The sequence below is a fragment of the Melospiza georgiana genome, chromosome 1 (genome assembly GCF_028018845.1).
Source record: "Melospiza georgiana isolate bMelGeo1 chromosome 1, bMelGeo1.pri, whole genome shotgun sequence".
Taxonomy (NCBI): Eukaryota; Metazoa; Chordata; class Aves; order Passeriformes; family Passerellidae; genus Melospiza; species Melospiza georgiana.
In genome coordinates this window covers 33,163,752-33,181,285 of record NC_080430.1, presented here as the reverse complement: position 1 = coordinate 33,181,285, position 17,534 = coordinate 33,163,752, and the positions used below count along the sequence as shown (strand labels likewise).

The window sequence follows — 17,534 nt, the reverse complement described above, 5'->3', positions numbered from 1 at the left end:
ACCCAGACTGAAATACTGCACAGACAAAAACTGCTATTCTGCAGCATCAGCACCATTTAAGTGCTAGTTACAAATGTTTTCATGGTCATATGTTAGTTCAGTTTTCTGAAAACAGGAAGTGTTTTCCCACTCTCTACAATTTTTATGCTGTGACAAAATGACTCCAACACTGAATCACAAGGATAAACATCACATACTTTCCAGTTAATCAAAGGATGATGTTAAGATAGGAATGCTGAGAACTTACATGGCACTGTAGTTCCAAATCTAGTAGGATTCAGCACAATAAACCTGTTCTTCAAACTCCTTCGCCCCACTCCTTGGGCCCCAATCAAGACCAGGGTTTTCCTCTGAAAAGGAGGCATTTTGGCTACCTCCTCATATATCTGGATTTCATGGCGATCAAATTCTACATTGAGAAATATACAAAAAACTTTAATACACGCTCAGGGCTGTAACAAAAAAAAAAAAGTAGGTAGTCCCTCCCTTCAGGTATTTGTACACATTGGTGAGAGCTGCCCTGAGCCTCCTCTTCTCCAGATTGAACATTCCCAGCTGTCTCAACTTTTTCTCACAGGTGAGATGCTCCAGTCCCTTCAACATCTTTGTATGTCCACATCTCCCTTGCACTGTGGAGGTGCCCAGTACTCTTAGGAGTGGCCTCATCAATGCTGAACAGAAGCGAAAAATCACATCCCCTCAGCCCACTGGCAACAAACATTTCACTGTTTTTCCTTAACACCCAGTTTTTCTCTGATTTCCACCCACCAAATGATGTACTCAGCACAGCCATGTCTGCGCTGATCGCTATTGTTTTTAAACCATAAAAACTATCTGATCTATCAAACTTATAATCAAACGTTTTACTGCAAATCTTTAGCTTTGGATACACTACATTCTGCAAGTTTTGACACCTAAAGAACGTTTCATGTAGTATTAAGAGATACCTGCATTTCTTGTAGTGAGATACATCATCTTTTTCTTTTTTTTGCTGCTTATTGTTCCACAGAAAGGCCCTAAAAATAAAAAACTAGATGAACTCACAATTTCTGTTTATTTCTAAAGCTTATTTATATGAATACATGAAACTTTAGATTAATACATTTATAAGGACTATTCTAGAATTGTATATATCCTAGGGCAAGAAATTACATCTATTTACAAACCCATCAAATGGTACAGGAAGAACTGAACACAGAAAAAATTATTTTCCTAGAAAAGAAAGCAGTTGAAAAATTCATGTTTAGCTTATTAACTTTCAGTGCATACCATACAAAAAATTTTTTAAAAGTGCACACTGCCTGTCCCACCTCATTCAGCTTTCCATCACCAGGTGGCAAAACTGATTCATGTATCTTTGAACACTAAACAGACTTCACCCTTTGTCCTTCAGCAAAAGCCAAAATATGAAATTCAGCATTTCACAATCATCTGTGTAATCTCACATAGCAGTTTTTCTATTATTTATGAAGGCAGGAAAAGCAAAAGGAATCAGAACAAAATCTACTCCTGAAATTTACTAAGTCTCACCTGAGTTGTCCCAGTCCCTCCTAACAAAAGCCTTCCTCTTCTCTTCCAGGAACTGGCTAGGAATTAGACCTGCACTTCCTCCTTCTTTGACATGACTAGCCTGGGAGGGGAAAAAAACCCAAACAAATAATTATATTTAACTTGCAAGAAGCATTTTTCTCATCAAGATGGTGTTGACTGACTTCCTCGCTGCCAGTTTCTCAGTGGTGAGTGTTGATACATTTACTACTGAGATTTAAAAATTCAGAGTCAGATGTAAATATTAAAATTCTCTTTTAGAGAAATAGTGTCTTGATATTGAGTATTAAAATTCAGAAAACTTAAGTAAAATAGATGCGAGTTCCATTACTGGTTCTCATCACGTTAGTACGCTACTCCAGACATAAAACTTTGGCATAAAATTCCCAAGTGGAATTCTCTGGCTCCATACACTGTAGTCTCAGGTGACAAAAGTCAAGATTTGCTAGTATCCAGTATACTTATTTTATATTCTTGAGCTGCTCCAAACAGGCTTCAGTGCAGTTTATTAACTGCCATTTCCCAGTGAATGCAGTAACACATCCCTAATCACGCCTTCAAGCTTTTTGCACTAAGCAACTACATATTTAAAATCTTAGTAACCTAGTAATGAATTGGCTAAAATTCTCTATAAAATAATTTCATGGCAAGCTCAATTCTCAGCAAGCTTAACACACACAAACACAGTTATGAAGTGTTTAATTCTCCATAAATCTTCTGCTTGCAATAAATCCTTCTTTTGCTAACAGGAGATGTTTGCTTTTTAACTTGTATGCTTTTATCTATGACTAACTGATTTTTTACAGTATGAAGTTTCATTAACAGTCTAGCATTTCTAGAAAGCATGAGGAAAAACTAAACTTCTTTTTCCTGGGGCATGATCTGCATAGCAATACACTATACTGATTTAACACATTTCAATTTTGCCAGATTGAGTGTTGAAGATTTATTTCTCCAGGACTCCTACAAGTTACAACTGGAGAGATTGAAAGGCAATACAGAAGTCAGCATGAGCTAAACATCAAATTCCTCCAGAGTTTTGGAGTGTCTACTTCTGAAACTAATTAAGTTGGCAGCAATAAATTCTCAGCCTTTCCTCACTCTTTTTATTGTCTTTCTTTTATTACTGTCACTGAGAAGCAACAAAATTCAGCAGCTACTTAGGTATATTGGAATATTTCTGTTGCTTTTAAAGAAGTCATATATCTTGTTCTCAGGTAGTCTGGCTCTCTTCTGCTTGTCACCTTGCAAAGGGTGAGCAATGTAGGGGTTGAAAGAGAAATTAATAATAATCTCTGCCAGCTTTGAGGATCTCAGCTGAGAAAAGGGTCTTAAAAGTTCGCAAAATGGTCTTAAAAGTTCTCTTGTCCCATTTTCAGAGGCACTGATAATGTTTAATTCTGTGCATAGTGTCTTGTAAAAAATAAACATAGCATAAGCATTGGATTACATTTCTCCTGCAGGACTGAATGTAGAAATACCACCTTAAAGCAGGATGAATTGTTAATATTTGAAACAGTGCCAAACACTGTGACTATGAGCATGCATGATACACAGCTCACAGACACTGACCACTGTAGAAATAAAACATACAGCCTCTCCAGACAGCTATTCTCACTCCCTTCAAATCCACAAGATTAATTTCTCTCTCTGCATCTCTGAGCACTCAGGAAGGGGTCCACGTCTTCCACAGCTGCTGTCAGGGAAGGCTTACCATAATTATAGTCAAACTAAGACCTTTTTTCTAGAAATTGTCCACCTTAAATTTATTTGTGGGAATGTCCAGGCTTATGATACAAGAACAAAGAAAAATAAACACAACTAATAGTAAAATGAATGTTACATATACAATTTAAAACATTACTTTTCCTTTAGTATTTCAACTTCATATCTTTATATTAGCTTGAAATTGGATTGCAGTATAAATATTTTTTTTCATGTATCTACTGTTAAATGGAAGTAGATAATAATTTAAAGAGTTTATTAGTAAGGCACTTACTGGTGCTTTTCAGTTTTTTATTTTACTTATTTTAATCTTTTTACCAACCTGCCACCAATTCGGATCTTCCCGGTTTACAATCTGAAGAATTTCTCCTTTGGAAAATTTCAAACCTGCTTCTTTGCATGGGATGAGGTTGTCATTATATGGATTATAATCAAAATGACACTTGACAAAAACCTGAAATGTATAAAAGTAACAAAGCTTAAGCATTATAAAATACATTCTGACTAATCTATCTGTCAAACTGAAGTAATGTCTTTACCTAAAGCATAAAAACCTTGACATGATCCAAGCTGCATTTGGCATGTAAAATACAATCTAGGGGGAAAAAAGTTATTCACTAACTGGGATGGAATAATCAATGCTGCAAGCCTTGGCTGAATTAGCTTCATGATAAAAATTAAAAAATCTGTTCAATTTGGGCATGGGTATTACAAAATGGTCATTTCTGCATTTCAGCATATACAACTCAGTTAGAATTTTGACTTTCAATTACTTAAAAATACAAACAAATTTTTGGAATGTGAGCACTGCATTTAAGGCTGGTAGAATCTTAAGAATTACTTTTAAAACATTGAGTTCATGGCAAAAATAACAGGAGATTGAGCTGCTTAAGACTCAAATTTGATGCAGGGGAAGAAACAGTAGGTTGCATGACTGAACTGAAAACATCTTTGACTCTCTTTGTACCAGGCTGGGGAGCAAAGGAAGCCCCTGCACCTGCCTCAATAGAGCACATTCCCTCAGCCTCTACTCAGTGGAAGCACAGCCTGTTACAGTCACAGGCATTAAGACCCACTATTTGAAGGAGCATCTTACAGGCTGTTTCAAAGCACTGATTCAACTCTGGAAGTCACTTCTGCCATGGAGAAACTGACAGCCTACAGCAACAAAAGGATAAGGAACAGCCACCATCCAAGTTCCCACTGAAGTCAAGAGAGTTAAAGCTTGTCCGTTGAATTAAACACATACCTGCATCCCGTTAAACTGATTATTTTGACACTAACCACGTTATAAACACACACACACTTTACTGCATGATGTGTGATTGTGGTCAGGACATCAGAGGTCACTTAAGGTCAAAGAAACGTGCTTTATATGTAGCATACAAATGTCTAACAATTTTAGACACTAATCCAAGTTTTCTAAGCACGCATATTAGGTGAATAAACTCATTTCTAAAATGTCATTAAAGGTAAATACAGGTATCTACATTTTACTCTTCCTCCTAGCATTATATTCACAAAATAATCAAAACATGTCTAATCCAGAATATTAGAGAATCTTACACAAAAAAGTACTAAGCAGAAGTTCTTTTCACAGAATCATCAGAAATGTGCTCCTGACCTGTTGAGGAATGACACTGTCTCTGTAGCTGGGGAGAATTTTCAAAGTGACACTTCCACTGATGTTTTTCAGCAGTTCTTGCAATTCTTTTGGGTTGTTTCCAACCTCGTGGCCATTCACCTCTTTAATAATGTCCCCCACATGCAGAAGACCTTGCCGATCTATCATTCCTCCATGAAGAATTCGGGCTATCACCAGATCGTTGTTCTCCACTCTGAACGTGACTCCCTGAAAGAGGTACAGGACACCCAGTTTACCACTGTTTGAATTTCAGTTTCATTTCACCATTACCTCAAGCACAAATACACAGCTGTGGGATATTCCACTCACTCCAATGAAAACAGTCACAGCTACTACAGTGTTAGAGCTCCTGATCAGAGAAGTATCAAGTGACACAGAAGTGCTTTCACACAAGATTTTCATAAGACTGAAAATTACTGTTGTTCTTGATTGCACGCAATCCTGTCATCTTTTATCAAGATGTTGTGTTAGTCACTTATGACAGCAGTCATTCAGGCCAGTGACTGCCTAATAACTATCCCATTACTTCTTGGAGAGAATGGGATGGAGTACATGAAAGTATCTTATTTCAACCTCTCAATACTGAGCTTATCACCCATTAAATTACACAATATAATGAAAATAATTAAAACATAATGCAAGAAATCAGGTATGAGCAAACATTTCCACTAGCATTTTAAAGACACACTCACCCTCACCCTCAATTACTTACCAGTGGCTCTCCTGCTCTTTTGTGAATTCCAAGGATGCGAATAGCATCTACTGGAACAGCCTGGTTGTTCACGGAAGAATTATTGACTTCTGGGCTAGAAGGAGGGGAATCATAACATTTTGAAGCCACAATATCATGTGCTTCCAAGAGTGACTGCAAAGGAACAGAAAAAAATCTTTTTTATAGTCATGAAATAACTTTTTGTGAAAGGATTTAGTGCTGAATAACCACAGAATCTGTCCTTTTGGGATCAGGTCATAATACCATTACTTCACATGAAATAAAGCAAAAACGGACACAATAAGTGCTCACATGAACTGATAAGCCTATTGCCTTGGCAAATATCCTATCTTGTACAGAAAAATGCTGCTTCTTAAGGAAATATAGGAGAAATGTAACTAAACTGGGAGTAATGTGTGAAGGGAAGAAGACAGAAAAAGGAGTACCTAAAATAGTCTTCCACCTAATGAGACAGTATCTGAGCAAATGGTTACAGTAAATGAACAGCCCACTGCAAAAAAATGAAGACAACTCATCATTAGATACTTTTGTTTAATGCAATAAAATTTTCCTCCACAGTAATTTGGATAATGACAAGTATGCAAGGATTTCTAGCTATCTGCAGAATGAGTGCTTCCTGTTTGCATAAAGCCAAGACAGAATTCTAGTAACAAATGAATCCAAGCTTACAGATTTTACTTTCTGGAAGACAGAAGCTCAGACCTTAGAGTTAACAGTGTTTTCTCCAGTCCAAATACGTAAATACAAGGTAGAAGGAGGAGGTCCAAATGAATATAATCATGTTTGGAAGACAATGAAATTTAGGCATGATTTTTTCATAAAACATATCTTAGGATAAAGAAAAATGTATAAGACAATACATACAGGTAAACCAAGATCAAACTTGTGCACTAAGACAGAGGAGAGACTTTCAGACTTTCTGTCTTTCTGTCACCTTCTAGTGTAAGGTGTCCCTGCCCGTGGTGGGGGATCTGGAACAAGATGATCTTTAAGGTCCCTTCCAACCCAAACCATTCTGTGATTCTATGAGAGGAACAGGGACACCCAATATCCATCATACACAGTAGTCCAAGGTAAAGCATCCTACAGCACAGGGAGTCACACTGACAGATACACAGAGAGCAGCAGCAAGCAGAAGAGATGCCTACTGGGCCTCCAACTACACAGCTTTGTTTCCAACAGTGACTGGTCAGATATGGTCTAAAGGCAGGTCACTGACTATGTCACAGAAGTGGCTAAAAAAAAAGACACCATGGGACTATCAGTGATACTGACATGCACATGCCAGAGGAAGACAGCAAACTACCAGAAAGCAGAGCAGGCGAGCAAGTCATGACTTGCTATGCAGTCTGCTCCATCCTTCTGTAAGCCACCTCTAAGCTAAAGGCTGTGCAACCACATTAGGTTAGTGCTAAGCTCAGCATGCAAGCCCTCAAAATGTCACAAACCTGAACAGTCATTTTAATCTGCCCATTACACGATGAACCTGCTGATATTTCAACTTGAGGTTAGAAGGAAGTATTAATTCACCGATTTTGCCCCTTCCATTAAGACTGTAAAGACAGCTGCTTATTGTGGCTGCTCTGATACTGTGGACACAAACCAAATCAAATTAAATAGGAAAAACAATCATTTATTTAAATCAAGCAGCTGTCAGATGGTAGCAATTTCTAATTCTTCACTATCCAAGATACATCCAATCCAGAAACCAGGAGAACAGATCTCTCTGCCAATGTTTGCAAGCAACATATTTTTGGATCTTTCTGCATTTCCAAAATGAAACTAATTTGCATCAGCAACATATTTTTACAGATTAGTACTCATAAAACCAGGTAGATACAGTGGTATGAAACGTACAGTTTTCTTCTGGTCACATGCTAGAACAAATTGTCCCTGAAGTTTCTGACCACAACTCACTATTATACTTCTCATAAAGCCTCACACACCTGCCTGGACAGGTCTCTGCCCTTAAATGGTAATGCAATTTATAGATTATAATCTGATCCAAAAAGCCTACTAAGATAACAGTCTGCGTCATCCTTTTCAAATTAAAATGCTCCATAAAATTCTTCAGTTCTTAAATCTGATCCCATTTCACATTCTGATCCTTTTTAACCACTCAGTTTTATGGATAAGCATGAATTCCTACAACAGCTACTTAACCATCTCTCAGTCAAAGGATCTTTTTCCTATTTCCTTTTTCCTTTTACACAATGCCTGAGTCACAGAAGGACTATTAGGGACTGCCCTCAGCTCTAAAGTGTTTTCTTTAAAAAAGTAGTTCATTGGTTTCCTGAAGGCACAGTCAACTTATTACTGTCCCATACCCAACTCTCAGTTCTGAAACTCAAGAATCTGTACCAGTTTTATGAGCTTGTTTCCAGGCAGCCAGGTCATGACCTACAGTCCTGAAGAACACTTAAGTACAGGCACCTGGCAACAGGTCCCTGTGTCTGTACCACTGCCAGACTACTGGCCAACATTTGATGTCCTAAGTTACTTTCTTATTTCAGGAGCATGGCTGAGAGAACTGAGAAATACAGTTACATTAACTTCTCTTGTTTCTTTCTTGTGATACCCAAAAAAGTTATATCCTGTGCTCCTGCAACTCCAGAGCTCTACAGAAATCTGACCTTTCCATACTGGTGCTGGAACACTTATAAAACCACTGCCAAAGTCTGCAAAACAGGGACTGATCAACAACCATAAAACAGTTCAAAGTTTCCTCCATACAAAATTTCCTCCTGTAAACAAATCAGCTGATTATTCAAGATTGGATAGGTGTAGAAATGTTCTCATGAAAAAATACCAATATTGTCAAAAAAGGCACTTAGGAGAACTGCTACAAATCACAAGAAGTAATACACAGTCCTGTGGATACACAGTCCTGTGACAGACAGTATGGTCTCTTTATGCAAGACACTGTCAAAAAACAATCCATAAACTTAGAAGATATTGATCTCTTTACAGTAGTTTACTGTGGCTGCATATATTTGACAGGTAAAAATATTTTAAAACATAACTGAAAATTCAGTAAACAGAGAACCATTAAACATGCAAGGCTCTCTCCAGAACTGAAGCCAAGTTCAAACTCAACATTTGTTTTTCATTTAAAAAATTCTCAACACAATCAAAACATGTTATGAAGCACTGCCCTAAATAACAGAATGACCATTTCTCCAATTCTGATCCAAAAGAACAGTTAAATTACAAAGTGGGGGCTGTGGTGGGAGGGAATACACAAGAGTAGAATGACTCTACAGTCTTGAATTCAGGCCTCCTTTCCTAACATTTTAGGCCTAGAAGTATCTAAAATATTTCCTTTCCTATTTTATGCACTAAATGTATGCTAGTCTTCCCCGATAACCCTGTTAAAATATTAGAACTTAATAAATAGACTAGAGACTCCTAATGTTCATGTGAAAAGAACACATTGTAAAGGCTCTCCTGGAAAAGTGAGGGAATCATGACCTTAGAAAAATCAGAAGAGATGGTAAGAACACAAGAATATGTAGGGAAAATAGCCCTATACATTAATATCTGTCTAGGATACAATTTAAGGTCACTTTTTCTAAATGAAACATTTAAAAAGTATGATCAGCCCTTACAAACTGGCTGCTTTTCAGATTAATTATTTTATTGCCAGCATAATCTATTTAGGATGAATGGTTTAGCTAATTCTTGAAGGGTGAAAGTAACAGAACCAGCTCTTCCAAGAGGAAGTAGAAGTGATTCTTCTGCATGTTTAACCACTCCAACAGTGTGAAAATTTTTAAATGCTGTTTCTTTCCTCAAGGCAACCTCTCTTACCACTCCTGTCTTCTGCTCTCCAGCTACTGTCTGGTAAGATTTGCTACAGCCTTTTCCATGTGCAGCATGTGCCAGCTGGCTCTCCCACACATACTGACCTCCTGGCCAGCCATCAATACTGTGAAACTCATTAGAACTTTCACACTTTGACCTCTGAAAAGTTCAGTTAAAACTAAAAAGGGTAAAGAGTGGAAGGGATGAAAAAACAAGGAAACAAGAGGAGAAAAGAAAGGGAATGATAATACAGCCAGGCATGCACCTGTACTCCAGAGTTAGTCCTTCCCAAATGCTCTTCTACAAAAATGTGTAGAAAAAATGAAGTCCTGTAATTTGGTATTTCTAGCACTAAATGATCCAAACAATCTACTGCACTGATGCCTTGTATATCCACATTTTATACTTGCATGCCAAGGCAGGTTACAACTGTAAGGTGAGGCTGTGATAAAGTGGAACCATTCATTTGTAAAATACAGTCAGCCTCTAACCAACTACACAGTACTGTCCATGGAACTTTTAAAGAGGTTGGGTTGTTAGCACTTTTACTGAAATGGAGAAAGGATGTAAAAGACTTTTTCTATAAATGCAATTGACATTGTATTTTTCCTCTTTCCCTTCTTGCAGAATTTAGAATATGCCTACTTGCACCAAATGAGGCAGAAATGATAGCACTTATTTATTGAGTATTTAGGTAATTTTCTGTTTCCTTTTCGCAGGAGACACACAGCTTTCCCAAGCCTTAAAAAAAGATACTATATCTACATTTTGGTCTGCAATTTGTCCTAGAAGTACTTCCAGAATGGTCTTAACTATGATATCAGTTCAATAAAAATAGTACTTTGACCTCAGCTGATTTTGTTGCTTGCACATGGGTAATGGAAGTACAAAATTAAGGGCTGAAAATTCTCCCTAATTTTTGGCTTCAGAAATGAATCACAGCAGATATACTTTGAAGAAGTAAGTAGCTAGGTGCTTTTGCCCATACACAGCAGCCAAAACTGCTCATTGTTTCTGCAAATGAGACTGAATGCCTCGCAACAGGCACACAGACAATAAATTTTAAAAATACAAATTAAAACTTTTTCAGACTTTTTTTAAATGAATTCCAATTCTGACAGAGTGATGAATAGGCAGCATTTAACTATCTTAACCACCTATTTTCTCTTCCTTTCACACTTTTTTTGTCCTTTTTCTACAATCCAGATTTTGCAGCAAACAAAGTTGCACTGCATTTTTCTTACATGCCCATGACTCACCCAACACTACAGGGAAAAAAGCAGCATGTAAGCAATAACCATGACATGAATATTTAAACTATGTTCCAAGGAAGAGTCAACAAACTGCAAAACTAAGTGTGACGCTGATAATAAACAAATCAGAAGTCTCCATAAAACCCAGAATGACTGGACAAAATGGATCATGGGAAAGCATCAACATGCTTAATAAAGGAAGTTATGCTTCTCAAATCTAGTCAGATTCCTTGGAAGAGTCACCAACAAGCATGGCAACAAGGCAGTTAGAGTTGTTAATGTAAAACAACTTCCATAGCCCTTTGGCAGAAGTCTTTCAGAAAAACAAAACTACAACAAGAAAGACAGTAAGGCTTTCAAATGGAAGAAAATATTGGTTAAAGACAGAAAAATTGGTGTCAGGAATATGGAATTTTTAGTTTTCAGAATTCATGTCATCAGGTGATTTCCACAGGCATCTGGGCTCAGTTCTACACCTGCCAATATACTGACATGTCAGATAAATGGCCTAGGAAATGGGGATGAGAAATGAAATGACAGTTTGCTGATGCACTACTCAGGGACTGAAACAACTGCCTGTAACCTGCAGAGGCACCTCATGAGCAATAGACTGAGAACAAGGCAACTTAAATTCAACACAGACTACAAGGGAAAACACAATCCTAGCTTTATGTATTAACTGAAAGACTCAGAAATGGTATCTCAAAGATGTAAACAATACAAAACCAAACTGAGCCTAACAAGCAATCCACCTCTACTCTCCCTGAGCCTAGAGATACCTCTTCCTTACTGACAGGGTGGTCAAACACTGGAACAGGCTCCTTCCCAAAGAGGTGGCTGATGCCCCATGTCTGTCAGTGTTTAACAAGCATTTGGACAACACCCTTAATAACAGCCTTTAATTTTCAGCCAGTTCTGAATTGGTAAGGCAGCTGGAGTGGATGATCACTGCAGGTGCCTTCTAACTGAACTTTACTGTTCTATTCATCAGCTGTTAAACAGGCAAACCAAGTACTAGGAACTTTTAGGCCATGAGTAGGAAATGCAATGTAAATTATGACACTACTTTAGAAATCCATGCTGCATACAGCTTTGCTTCACTTCGTTTTATTTATTTGACACAGAGAGACACAATGAGGTCTCTCAAACCACAAGTAACATGGAAAAGCTGATTAAGAAAAACTGTTCACTTTCTTCCTACACAAGAGGACAGGAATATTAAGTGAAATTGACACGAGACAGTCTCAAAACCAAAAGAGCACAGTCTCCACTCAGATGGGGGATGCTATGAATGACAGATTTTCATATGGGTAGAAAAAACAACTGAATAAGCTCATGGAAGAGAACCACAAGTGGATGACACTACTTCTCACTCAGAAGTCTAAATCTTCACAACACATTTTGGAAGGTATCGTTGTTGGAAAACAGAAGAAATGTTTGCTAAATGGACCTTTAACATACAATTAGGAAGCACTAAACTGAACAAAACTGTAAAATTAAGATAGAATATATGCAGTTTCATGTATTAAGATAGAATATATGCAGTTTCATGTCTGCTCCTTATATATCAAGCAACAGAAAAGGTACAAGAAAGAGCATAAATACTGACACTCCAGTTCATCAGCTATTTTGGAACTTTCACACTACATGTTTAAGTTGCTGAAGCCTGAACTAATGAAGTATCTGACACCAAGATCACATTCTGCCTCTCTGTAGATCTGACCACAGAACAGGAATAAATGCTGGGTTTGCCTTAGTGTTGGCTATTCACCCAGTAATTCTTATTTGATTCTTAATCACCCAAAAATTCTTATTTGATCTGTCTCCTACAGGCCATCTCCAGTTTCCACCCCAAAGATCCTTTTCCCAAGCTTGTCTCTGGCCTTTGCCATCTCTCTCCAGAGATCACTGCTACTGAGCCTTTCAAAGTGCAGCACTTCAATTGTTATGCCCTTTTCATCTTTTGATTCATCATCCTCTTTGACTTTCAGCTTTATTTTCTCTGTCTAACACAATAGATCACTGTCAGGTCTGTCAGTGCACAGCTGGCTCTCAGTTCTAGTCCTTGTGCATTTTAACCATCAATTCCTCCAAACTCATCCAGTCCTTTCCAAGTACCAATTATTTTCTATGGGACCAAAGACTGATTTGCAGGTTTATGCACCAGTAAGTCTCCAATCATAGTTTTTCATCACTCTGCTATGATGCCTGCCTGGACAAGTAAGAGCACAAGGGAGGCCAACACAGGAGAGGCAGAGGAATTGCCAGTACTCAGAAAAGCTACTGCCCCAAAAGCTGAGTTCTTGAAGCGATTCCTTTCCCAATAGGACACAATACAACCAAAAGCATTTTCAGTGTTTATCCATGTTAAACAGTAATATATCTCACTGCTATGTTTGTAAAACATGTAATGAAAAACCTGGGGGGAAAGTGTGTTTAAACTCATCTATCCCAAAAATGCCTATGACTTCATAGCTGTCTGCCAAAAGAAACCCACTTATACTACGGCAAAAAGTTGTTTATGTTCTTCAACAGAATACCTTTAGCTTAGTAGCAGTCTCCACTGAAGTAGCAAAGTCCACTGAACCCTACCTAGAAAGACCAGAATCCACAAAGCATTTTCAAACCTTGATCTTTGAGGCTCAGTACAGAAGCTAGTCATAGAAACAGGAAAATGGAAAAACATCTGCTTTTGACAAGCACATGTCAGCACTTCACTTAAGCAGAGCAACAGTGAGAGGGCTGCAGAGTGTCAGCTTCAGCTGCAGTGCAGATCAGCTCACAGAAGAATCACGTTCATTCACTCTGCAAACCATACATCTTACACACGAGTATGAGTGCAAACAGCTGAACTGAAATGCACAATGCTCATGATCAGAAACTGAGATCACCTGAAAATGTTATGGATGAAGCAAGCCTCTGGGGAATTTTTATGGAAACTCCAGTCATACAGGAAGCAAAAGCTTGTCCAAGCTTTATAACAGAAACTCCAGTAGAATTTAATACAGTGAGTAAAGGTGGTTTTGAAATTATATCAAAGAATAAAATCATGTTTATTTTTAACACGGCTTCTGATTTACCTTTTATTTGGAGTAAAATCCTTTACATTACAATCCATTACATTTTGTTATAGTTCAGGTTTTGTTTCACTGTCATTCCTAAATCTGTATGTGGACACTGATACAGTAAGTTGGTAACATACAGTAAAAAGGTGGCACCTGAAAATGAGGCTCCTTGAGTATTCCAACCAATTCTGCAACATTTTCATCCTTATTTACTAAGGGACTGATGTCTTCAAGAATTTCATTCACCAGCTCCAGGTTGTTGTCACTGACAGCCTCAAGCTTAGAATCTTCCAGTCGCTCGTGAGCCTGTAAGATTAAATACACAAGACTATAATGTAAATAAGTTTTGAGTGGTTCAAATCTATAAACTTTTCAAGTAATTTCTCAGGGCAACATTCAGCAGAAAAGCCAGAAAAATTACATATAGGATAACCTGACTGAACTGCTGAAGGATTTTGCATGCTCAACTACAGGACCCAATACACTTTATAAGCAGCACATACCAGAGAGGCTTTGAAGTGCATATCTCCTCTATGCTACACACACCAGGCACTGCTCTAGCAACAGCACAGCACCTCAGGACCTTTCCTGCTTTGGAACCCTGGACAAGTACACCTTTTAGAAGAAGGGCAGAAAAGGAGCTATGGGATCTTTTCAGAGTTGGCAACAAAAACATTTGGCTCAGACTCCTCCCATTCAAACACCTTCTGAACAGCACATTCTACCTGCTAACATCTGCCTAACTGAAGGAAATGCTAAAGAGAAGTTGGAGTCAAAGGCAGCCAGCAGTAACCTGGGCTGCATTGAAAGTGTTGCTAGAACAGCTAGTGTTACTCAGCACTAGTGAGGCCACACCTGCAACACTCTGGACGTTCTGGAAAGAGCTCAGTGAAGGGCCACAAATATGATGAAGGGTCTGGAGCACCTCATATTTGAGGAGAGGCTCATCAAGCTGGACTGTTCTGCCTGGAGAAGAGAAGGCTCAGGGAAATCTCATCAATTGCATATGTATATGTGTATAAAAGGTATACTACACAAAGAAGACAGGGACAGCCTGTTTCCAGTGGTGACTGGTGACAGGACAGCAGGCAGGGGCATAAAATGAAACTCAGGAAGCTCTGTCTGAACATCAGGATACACTTTTTCCAGTGTGAGGGTGACTGAGCACTAGCACAGGTTACCCAAAGAAGATGGGAGTTTCCAACTCCTTGGAGATACTCAAAAGCTGTCTGGATGTGGTCCTCGGCAACCATCTCCAGGTAGCCCTGCCTGAGTAGGGAGAGTTGGACCAAATACCCTCCAGAGGTCCCTTGCAGCCTCAACCATTCTATGATTCTTTGATAACATTTCATCTATTTCTAGAGCTATTCCTGCAGACATAACCATTTCCTGAACTCTGCAGGTACTGAAATTCATTGAAAGGTAGGTGCTTTGAGCAGGAAGAGAAGCATCTCTGAATGCTTAATTTATTTATTACAGACAGTGCTCTATCACAGAACTAGGGTACAAGGAGGCCAAAAATAACACAGATTCTCAATTAAAAGTTATTTTCAACGCTGTAGCAACAAGAAATTTACAAAGGAGCAATTACTTTGGCATATAAAAACCAAATACATAATAGATATAATTCAGAGTCATCTATATATACTTCCCACAGATATAATTTGAAGGTATGTGAGCACTTCTGCTCTCTTATTACTGCTTTAAAACTGACAATAAAATAAAATTTTGCTAAAAGCAGAGAACTTTGCTTCCTGAAATCATCTAAGTATTAAATTGTTCTTCATATCTATAAAATGCTGTTTCTGCAGGCCTGATGGCTAAACTCTGGAAAGGTTAACTTAACAGAAAGGCATTTCAAACATTCTCCAACACCAACACACACAAACCAAATGACTGTAATTACAAAGTTATAGGAAGCTCAGCACCTACACACATTCTCCTTTATAAGGAATGCTATTTTGTACAGAACACATACAGTAAACAATATCCTTCTTTTATTCTTTTACAGCAAGTAAAAACACAAATCTAGTGATTTTTAGACATAACCCAACTGCAAAACCTTTTTAAGATTAGAGAATATGGGTTACCTTTTTTCTCACTCATTGTTTTCAAAAAACCACCACTAACACTGAGTGATATAATCTAAATACAAATATTCTCACCCTTCACTCCAAAATCAAGGCCATGTATATACTGGGGAACATAAAGTTTTATCAGTAAACAATCTCTGAACCTGTAATATGTTGAGGAGTAACAGGATATGGAATGGTATGAGTAAGTTAAAAAACAAACAAATAGGAATACCTAACTTGGATATTGCAATTTTTTTTTTTATTTCAATAGAGCATTTCAGAAATATTGATACTGAATTGAGCCTTTCTGTGCATTCAGTATATATCATACCTGCCAAATGTTCAAATAGTAAGGCTTTTACCTCCAACAATCTGACATCTTAAATACTGGACTAAATGCTTATAGATTACTCCCAAGATGTCTCCTTGGCCTGGGCTGGGCATTCACCTGTAAGCTGTAATATAATGCTAAAAGCAGTAGTGTAACAGCAGAAGGAAGATAAAAGTTTTGAGGTTTGAGAGAACAGTTAACAATCCAGGAGAAGAAAGTTTTGATACCACAGTTCAGTAGCAAAACTGAGGAGAATTCACGCTTGTTCCAAGTTCAACAGTTATTTTCCAACAGTTATTTAGGACAGGGCATCATGATTTTAAACTAAAAGAAGGTAGATTGAGACTAGATATAAGGAAGAAAAGTTTTAGGATGGTTGTGGTAAAACACTGCAATAGGTTGCCCAGAAAGGTTGTAAACACTCCATCCTTGGAAACAATCAAGGTCAGGCTGGATGGGGCCCTGAGCAACCTGATCTAGTTGAAGATGTCCCTGCTCATTGCAAGGGGGTTAGACAAGGTGACCTTTAAAGGCCACTTCCAACCAAAACTACTCTATGATCCTATAAACATCAGTGACAGGAAAAAACATTTTACAATGATAACAGTTTTCCTTTCCTCTACCACCTACTGAAAAGTGGAAAGGTTCAGTGAAAGAACCCTGTCCAACAAAAACCTCTGCAATTTCTACCTTATTACCTTTATTCTATACAGGAAAAGTGTGAAATGAATGTAACCCAGTTTTAAAAGATCAGCCAAAATGCACTGCAAAATACTGCAAACTAACTACTATACTTATCGTTCACCTTCATTTATTTAAGGACCAAAAGGAGAAAACAAGTTTGGATAGCTTTTGGCACATTTTCCCAAGTTTCTTATTGTCCTTTTTGGTGTACTTTACATAATGATTAGTCTTAATAACTGGCTAATAAAGGAAAATGAAAAAGCTTTTGCATTTCTGGCTTGCTTTGAAATTATTCTGCTGTAACAATGTAACCATCTCAGAGAACTGAGATGACTGAGAACTGAGAACCAGCTCTTCTAATAGAAAAGCAAGTTTATGTATTTTTAGGGACAAATATGTGAATTACATACGCTTCACCAAATGTGTTTTGATCTTATCCTTATTTAGCACTGCTTGTTAAGACTGAGGATTTTTCCAAAATAATTACTAAGAAAATATGAGTGCAGTCACACCATGTGAACACAATTAAAACCTTTAAGCATTCTAGATAAAGCATGTGTATAGTTAAGAATCTGTTTCTGTTACAAGCACTTTTTTTACATCTGCTAGTCATTAAATTCCACCTAATTGTTACTGGTCATTAAAGCACAAATTCTTTATAAGAAAAAAAG

General features: G+C 37.8%; 2 protein-coding genes across 3 annotated transcripts in view; one reads left to right on the top strand and one right to left on the bottom strand.

Moving 5' to 3' along the window:
- GSDME (gasdermin E) overlaps positions 1 to 1,641 on the top strand; it is a 39,912-nt gene extending 38,271 nt beyond the window's left edge. The window contains exon 13 of the transcript XR_009115999.1: positions 1,580 to 1,641. The gene's annotated coding sequence lies outside the window, so the exon portion shown is untranslated. The remainder of the gene's footprint in view (positions 1 to 1,579) is intronic.
- PALS2 (protein associated with LIN7 2, MAGUK p55 family member) overlaps positions 1 to 17,534 on the bottom strand; it is a 53,685-nt gene that overhangs the window by 7,024 nt on the left and 29,127 nt on the right. For both annotated transcript variants that reach the window (XM_058045012.1, XM_058045000.1), the window contains exons 3-9: positions 13,927 to 14,079; positions 5,631 to 5,783; positions 4,898 to 5,125; positions 3,596 to 3,727; positions 1,531 to 1,630; positions 948 to 1,016; positions 248 to 409 (exon numbers count right to left, since the gene is read on the bottom strand). In XM_058045012.1, coding sequence (XP_057900995.1) covers positions 248 to 409; positions 948 to 1,016; positions 1,531 to 1,630; positions 3,596 to 3,727; positions 4,898 to 5,125; positions 5,631 to 5,783; positions 13,927 to 14,079 — 997 coding nt within the window. The remainder of the gene's footprint in view (positions 1 to 247; positions 410 to 947; positions 1,017 to 1,530; positions 1,631 to 3,595; positions 3,728 to 4,897; positions 5,126 to 5,630; positions 5,784 to 13,926; positions 14,080 to 17,534) is intronic.